At 57.2% G+C, this 12,719-nt stretch overlaps 1 protein-coding gene across 4 annotated transcripts; it reads right to left on the bottom strand.

The window, feature by feature from the left end:
- Positions 1-3,156: 3,156 nt before the first annotated feature.
- LOC141976663 (cytochrome P450 2F1-like) lies at positions 3,157-12,445 on the bottom strand. 4 transcript variants are annotated; one of them, XM_074937767.1, is made up of 6 exons: positions 12,402-12,445; positions 11,590-11,648; positions 6,626-6,767; positions 5,959-6,145; positions 4,937-5,078; positions 3,157-4,261 (listed from the first exon to the last, which is right to left on the bottom strand). In XM_074937767.1, exons 4-6 carry the CDS (start codon positions 6,073-6,075, stop codon positions 4,080-4,082), a joined length of 441 nt encoding a protein of 146 aa, XP_074793868.1. In that variant the 5' UTR covers positions 6,076-6,145; positions 6,626-6,767; positions 11,590-11,648; positions 12,402-12,445; the 3' UTR covers positions 3,157-4,079. The 4 variants fall into 4 exon arrangements, with proteins under 4 accessions (XP_074793868.1, XP_074793870.1, XP_074793866.1 ...); XM_074937769.1 differs by lacking the exon at positions 12,402-12,445 and adding an exon at positions 12,108-12,142; XM_074937765.1 differs by lacking the exon at positions 12,402-12,445 and having other exon boundaries at positions 6,626-7,039; positions 11,590-11,695.
- Positions 12,446-12,719: the final 274 nt, after the last annotated feature.

The following is a 12,719-nucleotide window of genomic DNA, read 5'->3' as shown; positions in this document are numbered from 1 at the left end:
CCCAAGAAGGGAGTCCTATGGGGCCATCTCTGCCCACCCTGGCACACCTTGGCTGTGTGGTGGGACGCTGATCTCTCAAGGGCTTTGGGCTTCCAGCCGAGGCGCCAGTGAGCAGAGCTGGGTGGGACTTTTTCAACAAATTGGTTCCCCCCCGCCCCTTGAAAAATGCCGTTTGGTCCAAAGAGCTGGTAAAGCAGGTTCGGGGCTGACGGGTTTCCCGACTCAGATAAAAGTGTCAAGGTTGGGAGCGGGCGGATTTTGAGCTCGGCTAAAAGTTTCGACATTTTCTATGGGAACCAGCCCGGGGGTTCCTATTTTCCTTGCCAAATTGAAGCAGATTAGACCCCAGAAAATCAAAGTGCTTTGAAATTATTAAGCTGCTTTGATCAGCCCAAAGCAAAACACACAATTCAGCGGGTTTGGGGGGGTTGTTTGTTTTTTGTTTTTTCAATTTGCAAAGATTAGTTGGTGATTTCGACTTTTCATCCCGATTTGAGGGTGGGGGGGATTTCAAACGCTCAAAAATATTCATGGAGGAGAAAATTACATCCTGCCCAATTCTCCCCACATAGTCTGGGCACATCAATCCCAGCTTCAGCCCCACCGGGTATTAATGAGGCCAGGAGATCAGCCAGATTTGTTTTTAATAGAGGAGCTGGACTGTCCTGTCAATAAGAACATCTGTCATTAGCCTTTCTTCTTAAAAAGTACCATGTTATTCTACAGACATGGATTCTAGTCCTGGCTCTGCTGCCTGGGACAAATCATTTCACTGTTCTGTGACTCAGTTCCCCCATATGGATAATGGCGCTACTGATTCCAGCCTCCTTTGTAAAAGACATTGAGAGCTATGGATGAAAAGAACTAGGTTATTACTATTATTCCAGCAATGGTCTAGAAGAGCACAGCATCCAGTAATGTCCGTTTACCTCAACAGTATCCTGTGGCCATGAGTTCCACAGGTTAACTTTACAATGAGTATAAAAAAAGATGTCATTCGTCTGCTATTGTGATTCACAAATATTAGCCTATCTGACTCAGTAACATCCTCTGGCTTCTCCTCCCATAGCACGTCTTCATGAATCAACCAGGGTAACTCTACAGGGAATGAACCCTGGTGTTTAAAACATGGGACCACTCTACCAGCATCACTAGGAGGTGCACGATTCAATCTACCACCTTGCAGAAGCCGACTGGTTATATTTGCCCCCATGGTGACCTGTCCTGTCTCCCCCCACCCCACCCCCCTTAAATCCATGAGCCTGCAATTCTGCCACACAGGTGAAGGAGAAAATAAACTACCTGGCATTATAAAATCAGTTTTATTTAACTAGGAACACAAGACACAGCTCACATAACGCTCACCCGCAGCCCAGGCTAACCAGCCAGCAGGACAAAGGAGCGAAAGAGGCAAACAGACTAAGCGGTTTTAGCAGGGAGCCAGCCAAGACGTTGAGTAATATTTGAAAAGGGCCAGGTGTACCTCGGCATTTTGGCTGTGTCAGAGGGGTCACGCAACAGCTGAACGAAGCATCGGTGTGTAATTACAAGATCACTTATATAATTGTCTCTTTGCACTAGCGGAGCTGATTATTTCTATCCTACGCATGGCACACATGTTTTGTTCTGGGCGGCAGCGTTGCCTAGTGGATAAAGCATTGATGGGGGATTTAAGAGACCTGGGTTTTATCCTCTGGCTTCCTGGGTGACTGTGGGCAGTCGCTTCTCTCCCCCCCTTCTTTGCCTCCATTTCCCCATCTATTAAACAGGGATAATGCTATTGAGCTCCATTGTAAAGTGTGTTGAGATCTATTGATCACATGCACTATATAAACGCTAGGTCTGTTGATTATTGTTGAACATCTATAGTGTGCGAACACCGACAAGCCAACCCAGTTGGACTCCGCTGCGCTAGGTGCTGCATGAGCAGAAATGTCGTACGAGTCCCAAAGAAGCTTAAAAAAACTCGAACCTAGGAAAGAGGTTTAGTTGAGGTCAGGCTCAGTTAGCTCCTGGGAGCAATGCCCCACCTGTCACTCACTTTTTTTCCAGTCATGCTGAACTCAAAGGGTCCAAACAGCGTGACGCTGGTACCACACAAACAAACAAACACACGGCAAGGTTGGCTTAACAGAAATTATGAGCTTTGTGTATAGAATATATTTTGGCTTCTGGTTTTGTAGGTCACATTTTTCTCTGCCACCGTGAAGACTAGAAACGTGCTTAAAAAAACCCAAACCAAAACAAAAGCTGAGCTCACAGAATCCCATGACTCAGGCAGCTGGGGATTTAAGACGGCACACGCCTCCCCATGAAACCCCCCAGAATTGCCGACACTGAGCAGGTGCGAACCAGAGTCCCAAAGAAGGGACCCTTAACCTCTGAAGTCTACATTTTTCAGAGTAAGTAACGAAGCGCCAGCGCCCAAGAAAAGGGACTTTTTGGAAAGTGCGGCAAGTCCACCCTATGAAAATCCGGCCGGAGCTGCAACGGCACCAGCTCTCCATGGCAGCTGTGTAGCTGTGTAGCTCAGTGGGAGATGAAAACGTCCATCATCCCAAAAACAGTCTTTCAACAATCTAAGTGCTCCTGAGATTAGTTCACCACAAGAGGGAAGGTGTTAAGGACACAACCCCTTTCATCAGCTTAACCGTGGGCATGTTGGCAGGGTGGGAGGAATTTAAACCTTCTCCTTCCATGGAGCCCTGACGAGTTTGTTCAGGTGGCCTTTCAAGCAGAAATAAAGACACAGAGGAAATATAAAAAGCCTGGCTTTGCAGTACTAAATTGGGCCAAATTCTGCCCTTTTGAGAGCAATCAGAGCAGGAGAAATGTTTGTTTTCGCCACCGTCCTTCTGGCTGCCGTGTCTCGTGGTGAAAGACACTGGAGAGGTTTGCTGCCCTTCTGGGCCATGCGCTATGAAGCTTGGGAAAGCCCCTAGAATTTCAGACCTAGCCAGAAACAACCACCAAATGAGCCTCTAAGAGATGCACTCTCCAAACACTCTTCGCTCCAAACACTGGTTGTTACCCTGAATGCACCTTCCTTTCCGGTAAAACTATTCGCAAATTCTCCCCCATGCAGCAAGAGGAGTTTTCTGTAGTTATTAAAAACATTGTGGATGGACGAATTGGAAAACTTGGACTTTTCAGGTGGCCTGAAAGAAATTCCCGGGACATCCTATGGAAAACAGGATTGTCTCAGGAAAACTTGGCTTCATAGATTTTAAGGCCAATAATGACTATTACGATCAGTTCATTTGACCTTTACGGAGCCCACTAATTTGTGTCTAATGAAATGATCCAGTCAGAGAACGGCCCCAAAATAATTCCTAGAGCAGATCTTTCAGAAAAACATCCCGTCTTGATTTAAAAGTTGTCAACAGTGGAGAATCCACCACTTCCCCCAGGGAGTTTGTGCCCTAAATTTGTGCCTTATTTCTAATTGGAATGTGTCTGGCTTTAGCTTCCAGGAGTTGGTTCTGCCTTTCTCCTCTAGCGTAACAGGTCTGTTAGGCCCCATGAACGTATTCATAAGCCACGGGCAAGACACTGATCAATCGTTTTGATGAACTAGATAGAGCGAGATGCGTGAGCCTCTCCCAGCACGGCAGCTTTCCAACCCTCCGACTGTTGTTCCAGCTTTTCTCTGCTCTCAAAATGCAGAAACAGATCAGGAGGTAGCTCTCCCAGCTCTGCCCCACCCACACCCGCTGGCTAGTCCCTTTAATGACAGCAGCCCGGCCAGCCCCCAGCGTTCAGCAGATCAGGACTCAAGAAAAAATCACGGGATTGGCCGAGATTTGGGTTTATTTGCTTCTGGTTTCTTTACTCGAGTCAAGTTTGTAAACTTTTCTCTATCACCCCCAGAGCTGGACAATTTTTATTCGTATTTGAGTTTAATGAAAACTTGAACCAAACTCACAAATCCGGAGCTCAGGACTTTGAGAAGAGAGAAGACCACTGTCCTGAATAGACACTGCAAGCGACGAGGCCGGCGAGCTCGTCTCACGCGTTCAAAGGCTGCGGGACACGAGGCTGTGAAAGGGGGAGCCAGGCGGGATGGGGCAGTGGCTCGCTCAGCGAGGGACAGCCCGGAACTCGTAGGGACCTGGCACGTTCCCCAGGCCACTCATCAAGGGCAAGATGACGATTTCCTCTGGGCGGGCGAGGGACGTGAGGGCGAAGCTCTGCAGGATGGCGGTGAAGAAGAGGAAGAGCTCCATGCGGGCCAGGCCCTCACCCAGGCAGATCCTCTTCCCTGAGGGGAAAGAAACACGGTGACGTCCGGGCCGTGCACGGGGGTGAGAGGCATTTCAGGATCCATCATACCCCAAGTCTCGGTTACCCTCTCCCTGCACTTGTGGCTCAGGCACCTTTAAGACCCCTTTCATGTTCCCTGTATTCTGGGGACCGGCCCCCAGTGTCAGTTACAGCAGCCTTGGGGCTGCTCTAACTCATGCTCCATCCCCTTTATGGGCCCTGGGGGGGCAGAGAATAGCCACAGCGCAGTGCACTCCGGCCACAACCCCAGTTCTCTCCCTATGGGTCCTGGGGGCAGAGAATAGCCACCGCAGCATGGGTGGTGGGTATCACAGGCTGGGGGAGGCTGTGTTTCCCCAAACAGCCTAGCATGGCCCCACCCATGCTCCGCCCCCAGGAGGGCCCCTGCTGCACTTCCCGGTGCTCTGCCTTGGCTCAGGCTGGCTCGGGCTGGAGCTGGCCAGCCTACCACTGGGGTGGCCCCTGGACTCTCAGGGGGTCATTTCAGCCCCACAGCAGCTCAGAGGGGCCTGATCTCTCCTCGCAGTGACCCCAAGGCCGTGGAGCTAGGCTGTTACTCCATCCGAGGCCAGGGCTGGAGTAGACGTGTTAGTGGAGACTCAACCTGTCCCACTCCCGCTCCTCAGCCCCGGACCGGGCAGGCCACACATACCCGTGGAGAAGGCCATGAAGGCGTCATGCTTTCGGAAACCTCCTCTCGGGTCCAGGAAATGGGCCGGGCCAAACGTGGCTGGGTCTTTGAACTGGCCGGGGTTGTTGTGAACGGAGAACAGCAAGGGGATGATGTTGGTGCCCTGGGCAGGGGAAACGCACAGCTCCAGCGCATGCATCCAGAGGATCTCTCCGCCCATCCCTCCGTCCATCCATCCCCTGCTTATCCAGCCATCTTGATGTCCATCTATCTTTTAATCCATCCATCTGTCTTTCTGTCTATCCACCCATCCTATCCATCTTGACAGTCCGTCCATCTCTGCCCAGGCACGGCTGGATAGAGTCTGTCTTGGGTGGTTTAGACCCACCAAACCCTGCACCTCGGCAGGGGGTTAGACAAATTGTCCCTTGTGGTCCCTCTCAACCCTCTGGTTCTGTGATTCTACATCCATCTGGCTTCTCCACCCACTCACCGAGCTGTCCACACATCTGTCTGTCTGCCCATCCATTGACTCATTCTTCTGTCTGGCACTGGTGCAGCCATTCATCCGTCTTGTCTGTCCATCCGTCCTCTCAGTCTGTCTGTCCATTTATCCAACGATCCACCCTCTAGCCACCTGGATCATTTTCTGTCCTTCCACCCCGTCCATCCAGCTGGATTGTCCATCCATCCGTCTGTCCGTCTCTTGTCTGTCTACCCACCTACTCACGTGTCCCTCAGCCTCTCCAACCATCTATCTTTCCATCCCTCCACCTATCCAGCCATGCTATCTATCAGTCTACTTGTCTATCTACCCACCCGTATATCCACCCATCCTATCTATCCATCCCAACGCACACCCCTCTCTCTGGCCATCCGTCCATCCATCCACCCACTCACCCATCCGCCAGTCTATCCAGCCACGGTTCCAGCCGTTTCCTCTCCGCACACCCTTTGGAAGCTGACAAGAGGGGAGACTCCAGCCCTGGGGGGCAGAGCCATGTTTTCTTGCTCGAACGTGAGGAGGAGGGAAATCCCGTTACCTCTGGCAGCAGGAAACCCCTGAACCGGGTGTCCCGGGTCACTGCATGCTGGAGCCCCATGGGGATCACGTCGCCGAAGCGCTGCACCTCGTGGATCACGGCGTTGGTGTGGGGCATGCGCGCCTGGTCGTCTACCGACGGGCTGCGGTGCCACCCAATCACCTGGTCGATCTCAGCGTGGACTTTTCTGCGGAGAAACAAGCGGGATGGGAAGCGGTTTCTGGTTGGGTGGGGCAGCAAGGACACGCTCGGTCTGGAGCTGAGACCTGGCTGGCGATTTCTACACCCGCCCTTTTAAAATATAGACAGTGGCTTGGATCACCCCTGACTGCAATGGGGGCAGGGCCGGATCCTGATCTCAGCCTCCCGGGGTCAATCCAGCGTCATCCCTGACTCCAGTGGGGTTGGGGCCAGATTCTGATCTCAGCTCCCCTGGGGCCAATCCAGAGTCACTCCTGACTGCAGTGGAATCGAGGTGAAACCTGGCTTCAGTTCCCAACTCAGACACAGACTCCCTGTGTGACCTTTGGACAGTCACTCGACACCCCCCCCATCTCAGTTCCCCCTCTGCACGGGGGGCTAACCATCCTCCAGTCGCCTGAGTGCCCGGCCCAGAGGGGGCCCCGCATTAGGAATAACTTGAGTCCCCCCTGCCCCCGCCGCTCACCCTGTATCTCCGGGTATTTCATGAGGAGGAGGAATCCGTAGCGCAGGGTGGTGCTGATGGTCTCTGTCCCCCCGAAGAACAGGTTGTGTGTGGTCATCACCAGGGTCTCCCCGTGGAAGCAGCTCAGTGGGTCCTGGTTTTTCTGCAGGGGGAGGCATCCACACCTCCTCACTGGGGGCTGCCCAGAATTCGAACCCACAGCGCTCGGGTATCTCCCACCGTCTCCCCTTCGTGGCTGCTCCACTGATTCAGTTTCTGGGTCTACTGTTGCTGCCAGCCGAGGGGACTAATCCCTTAGCTCAAGGAGCGGAGCCAGATGCTGTTAGCCCTGCATCTCCCCGGTTCAAAGCCCCCAGCTGGTGACAGCCTCTCTGAACAGCCAGGGGGCCCCGCAATGCTGGACTTTCAGGACACCTGAAATATTTGGCAGAAGCACTTCTCATTTGCTGGGGGAAAGGACTGGGGCCTAGTGGCTAGAGCACAAAGCTGGCCTTCAGGACTCTTGGGTTCTATCTGCAGCCCTGGGAGGGGGTCTAGTGGTTAGGGTGCTGGAGGGGGACAGAGTCAGGACTCCTGGGTTCCATTCCTGACCTGCCGAGTGACTTTGGGCAAGTCACTTCCCTGTCCCTCCCCTGCCTCAGTTTCCCCCACTCTAAACTGTCCTGCCTCCCAGGGTGGAGCGCCACGAGAATTAAGCCGTTCATGTTTGCAGAGCGCTCCTCAAACCGCGATTCTCCAGCAACGCTCCCCACATGGAGGGCAGGGCTGTGAGAATGTGATTCACCGGAGCTTGGGTTACAGCTCGGCCTCCCGCGACAGATTCAGACGAGGCCCCGGAGATTATCTCCAAGCAGGCAGGAACCTGTACAGCTGCTGATGGAGCAGGGAGGGTCTCCAGACAAACTCCCCTCCCTACAAGTGCGGGGAGTGACTCGGGGCTGCTCGTGGGCCACTGGCCTGCGTGGCGTGCAGCTCCGTGGGGCCGGGCCAGGAGCTCGTCCCTTCGAAGATCAACCCCAAACAAAGCCAGTCGGCTCCTGCAGGCAAAGTGCCAGCCAAGGTCAGAGGCGGGGGCGAGGTTTTGGGCGAGGTGCTTGAGGCTTTTCTAAGCCACTTTAAAGGCGAAGGAGCCAGGAAGGCTGAGGGGGGACAGGATACACCCGGCCCATAGCAACAACGTTTCAGCCAACCCCCAAACAACGGGAACACCGAGGAACCCCAGCCAGGGGCTTGCCCCACACTGCGCCGTGTGCTGTTCATCGTTATAGCTCTCAGGTGCATTACGGCAGCACCACCCCAGCCCTGGGCCAGGCGCTGTCAGGACACAAGACCACAAACCCCTGTGGCACCCAGAATCCCCTCCTCCAACCAAAATCGCCCCCCCCTTTGTTATAAGGACATGGGAACAGTGAGAACATCGGCCCCGTGTCAGTAACAGTGCGCTGGGACACTATGGCCATGGTCGCGGCTGGTTTTATAAGCAAGTAGTTTTCAGGAGAGGTGAACCTGGGGGGTGCGCAAGACACATCGGACTCCGGAGAGGGGGACAGGAGCCTGGAAAGGTTGAGAGCCGGGGACCTAGACCATCCCTGACAGGCCTTTGTCTGACCTGCCAGTGACGCCGATTCCACAATCTCTGGGCAAGTTATTCCAGGTCTTACCCAGCCTGACAGGCGGGAAGCTTTTCCTAATGTCCAAGCTACGCCGCCCGGGCTGCAGTTTAAGCCCGTTGCCTCTTGGCCTGTCCTCAGCGGTTAACGAGAACAATTTACCTCCCTCCTCCTCGTCCCAGCCTTTTACCGGCTTGAGAACAGCCCCTGACCGCACCTGCACTGCAGAGATAACAGTGGCTTAATCGGCCAGGTGGTGAAGCCATAAGTAGCTAATAATTAACCATTGCTTGAGCCACAGAAATGCTCTGGATTGGCAACTGTTAAGAACATAAGAAAGACCAGACCGGGTCAGACCAAAGGTCCATCCAGCCCAGTAGCCAATGCCAGGTGCCCCAGAGGGAGTGAACAGAACAGGGAGTGATCAGTGATCTCTCTCCTGCCATCCACCTCCACCCTCCAACAGACAGAGGCGAGGGACACCCTTCCTTACCCATCCTGGCTAATAGCCATTAATGGACTTAACCTCCATGAGTTTATCCAGTTCTCTTTTAAACCCTGTTATAATCCTAGCCTTCACAACCTCCTCAGGCAAGGAGTTCCATGGGTTAACTGTGCACTGTGTGAAGAAGAACTTCCTTGTATTTGTTTTAAACCTGCTGCCCACTAATTTCATTTGGTGGCCACCAGTTCTTATCTTATGGGAACAAGTAAATAACTTTTCCTTATTCACTTTCTCCACACCACTCGTGAGTTTATAGCGCTCGATCGTACCCTAGTAACTAGTCGCTGCTGAAACTGAGGCATCATAGCAATGCTGAGGTTGATTTTTTAAAAATTCAGTGGTATGTTTCATAGCCCCTCTAGTGCTAATAAAAAGGGAGATTCCCCACTACCTCAAACAGCGGGCCTGGGACACATGCCCCAGCCTTATCTGTTCCTCAGGATCCTGAAGCCAAAGAACCCAGGAATTTGCATCCAACTCACCCTCCACCGCCACCCCACCTGCAGGCATCTGTCACTTTCATTACCCAGCCCATGGCCATTAGGTGCAGTCAGGGGCCCAACGCCCCAACCACAGCTGCTAATCTGCCCTGGATCAACCTGCAGTTCTCAGGCCTGGTCCTAAGGGGCAGTGGCAGGTGATGGAGAGTCACTCCCATGCTATATTTTCCAGGGGAGCTCCAGCTACCGAGGGGTTAAGTCCGCCCCCCCCAACACACACACACACACACACACACACACACACACACACAACACCGCAGGCTGCTAATCTCAGCTGGGCCCCCATTCCACTACCGCCTGCGAAATCCAGGTGCTCAGGGGTGCAAATTCCCTGCCCCCCTTCCAACGAGCACCCCCTGCCCCCGAGACCAGACTCCCCCAGGGCCCTCGGCTGGCCCCCAGCACCTGAGCACCTCCCAGTCATTAGCACATTAATCGCCCCAGAGACCGGCACCTGCTGCATCCCAGGTGCGAGCAAGTTTGAAGCGAGGGGATAACCTGCTCCCAGGGAAGACGGCTCCTGCCCCGAAGCAGACGGGTTTTGCTCTCAGGGTGGTTTTATTCCCATTTTATTCCCATCTGCCAGGCAGCAGGGTGCTCCGGCCTCCATCCTGCACCACGGGTAGATCTGGAGTGACTCCACTCAGTCAGCCAGGCTGATCCGGATTGACGCCGCTGTAACTGAGAGCAGAAATCCGGCTCCGGAGCCGTGGGGCGCTTTCCCTCCGTGCCTTGACCCAGGGGGGTAAGGGGAGTCTCTGGGCTGGTTTGCCCAACACCAGGGCCCCAGGGCAGGGCCGAGCGGGGAAGCTGGCACTGCCCAGGGATGAGCCACGGCCTCTGCCCGTGCCTGTTCTCCGAGCAACGGTGCCACCCCAGGGTCACTTGCAGCGTCTCGCCCCGTCCCCGTCAGCAGATGGTGGCGCCTTGCGAATCGCTGCGGGCGGAAGGAGCTCGCCCGGCGCCCCGGCCCTTCCGTGCAGCTGCAGCCGGGGGCCAGCGCCCCCGTCATGTGCTGCCCGCCAGCAGCCAGGAGCAGCCAGGCCCCCGGGCAACCCAGCCCCTAGGGACAGAACCCAGGAGTCCTGGCTTCCAGCCCCCTGCTCTAACCACTAGACCCCACTCCCCTCCCAGAGCCGGGGAGAGAACCCAGGAGTCATGGCTCCCAGCCTCCCCCGCCCCCCCACTCTAACCACTAGACCCCACCATTTCAATGCTGGCATCAGACCCCCCTGCCCTGAGTGCAGTGCCCGCCGGGGGGGGCGCTGGCCAGCTGAGCAGTGCCCAGGTTCCACCCCCCCCAAGTGCCGGGGGGGGAATGGAGGAGGCAGGGGAGCGGCTGCCATGAGGTAACTTTATTTCAGTTCGGGGGAGTCACTCTCCTCCCGCCCCAGTCTCTGTCTCTGGCGCAGGATGGAATGAGCAGGAAGCTGGGGGTCTGCCCCCCCCATCCGCCCTCAGGGGCCAGTCCCTCCCCCCATCCTTGGCAGAGTCCAAGGCCCCCCACACCGATCCGAAGCCAGGGAGGTTCCCTGGCTGCCCCCGGGCAGCGCACAGGCGAGGGGCTGGGGGTCTAAGATTGGGGTCCCCCCTTGCCCACACTGGCCCCTCACCAAGCCCCTCTCAGCACAGGGCAGGAGGCAACCCCCCCAAAAAAACACGGGGTCCCCTCTGCCAGCCACCCCCCCCACACACACACGCCTGGAACCCCAGACACCCCCAGTCTGCCGGCCCTCCCAACTCAACCCCCCAGCCCCACCCGGGGGCCCTGGCATCCCCCCAGTGCAATGTCCCCCCTCCGGTGCCCAGCCTGGGGGGCAGGGTGTTGGGGGGCTCCCCGAGCAGCTCCCCAGTCCGCGGGCAGCAGCAGCGGGCGTGAAATGGGCAAACCAAACACAAACACAGAGTAGCTCCGGGCCAGGCCCCCCGGCCGGCTCCGCATCCGGCTGGCGCCCCTCGCCTGAGGCCCGGGCACCTGCACCCCCTTCTGCCCCGAGGCTGAAAGAGAGAGATGGGCTCGGGGAACAGGGCACAGGCCAGCCCCAGGCTCAGGGGGCGGGGATGGGGCACGGGGCCTGCCCCCTCTAGGGGGCGCCAGCCCTGATCCAGCCCCACAGTGGGGGACAGGCTGGCTCACGGGGTCAGATGTGGGGGTGGGGCCTGTCCCCTCTAGGGGGCGCCAGCTCCCATCCGCCCCAGGGCGGGGACAGGCTGGCTCAGGGGGGCAGGTATGGGGGCGGGGTCTGTCTCCTCTAGGGGGCACCAGCCCTGATCTGCCCCAGAGCAAGGGCCTGGCTTGAGGGGCTCAGGGAGGGGGGCCAGGGTCTAGCTACGCTGTAAGCCACTTACCCGGCTGGTATTTGCCTTTGGCTTCCGAGCGCTCCTGGCTCCAGACGGTGATGGCGTACCTGGGCGGACGGATCCAGAGACACACAGATGGGGGCGGCCTGTTAGGGGCTGCGACAGAGACCCCCGGGGGTGGGGCTGTTCTACCTGGGGCAGCAAATGGCCCCCCATCACCCCCACAGCCTGAACCCCAAAGCCACGGTTGGCCCAGAGCCAGGAAAAGAACCAGCTCCCCACCCTTTAACCACCAGACCTACTCCCCTCCCAGAGTCAGGAAAAGAACCCAGGAGTCCTGGCTCCCAGCCCCTCCCCCACCCCCCCAAGCACTGGACCCCAGCCCCCGGGGCAGCCACCAGCTGCATCTGCCCCATGGGAGAGACCCCCCCAGCCTGCGGCAGAGTTGAGGGGCACAAAGGAATCACCCCCCCCAAGCAGGCAGGGGGTCGCTGGGGGTAGCCCCCCTTTGCCCCCCCTTCCCTGTCGCTGGCCGCGGGGGGGGGGCAGCAGTAGACACCCCTCACCAGGGACTCCAGGCTGCTCCAGCGCCTGACAGAGCCCAGAGGCCACCCCGGCATAGTGGGAAGTGGGGGGGGGCTTCTGTCAACTACACCCCTGGGGGGGTCCGTAATTCACCCCCCCACAGCAGCCCAGGGTCCCCAACTCCACGCTAGCTGCACCTTCCCCCTACCCAGGGGACGTGAGACAGAACTGGGGACAGTGGGGGGGGGACCCCAACCAGCCTCCAGCCCCCCCGGGCCAGCCACCGTCGTAGCCTTGAGTGACCCCAGCCGGGGGGGGGAATGTTCTGAACCAACCCCTGCCCCCCCGCAGCCGGGCGTCAGAGACACGGTGTCCTTGCTCCGGGAACAGGACGCCCTGGCACGGGGCGGGGGGGGGGACAGCTGGGGAGGGGGGGCAGCCGGGGGGGGGGTCTGAGCCATGGGTGGCTGCAGCTCCATGGGGCGGCTGGGGGCTGCGTGGAGCCAGCGCCAGTGAGGATTCTGGAGGGGGGTAAACTGTCCCCCCATCAGCAGAAACAGCCACGAGCTCCCCCCCCCCCCGCCACGCCTGCCCCACGAGCTGGTTCACATGGTGCCCCTCACTCCCGACCCGCAGCCCCTGCTGGCCCAGCC

This window comes from Natator depressus, chromosome 23 (genome assembly GCF_965152275.1).
Source record: "Natator depressus isolate rNatDep1 chromosome 23, rNatDep2.hap1, whole genome shotgun sequence".
NCBI lineage: Eukaryota > Metazoa > Chordata > Testudines > Cheloniidae > Natator > Natator depressus.
Note: the sequence above shows the minus strand (reverse complement) of the source record. Positions and strands in the feature narration are given on the sequence as shown.

Bases quoted from the DNA above. Each gene is read 5' to 3' on its own strand.
- LOC141976663 (XM_074937765.1), bottom strand. From the start codon at position 6,783: ATGCCTCCCCCTGCAGAAAAACCAGGACCCACTGAGCTGCTTCCACGG. The intron at 6,146-6,625 runs GTGAGCGGCGGG...GTTTCTCCGCAG, and splicing joins GAAATACCCGGAGATACAGG to AAAAGTCCACGCTGAGATCG. The intron at 5,079-5,958 runs GTAACGGGATTT...TCCCCTGCCCAG, and splicing joins GGGGTTTCCTGCTGCCAGAG to GGCACCAACATCATCCCCTT.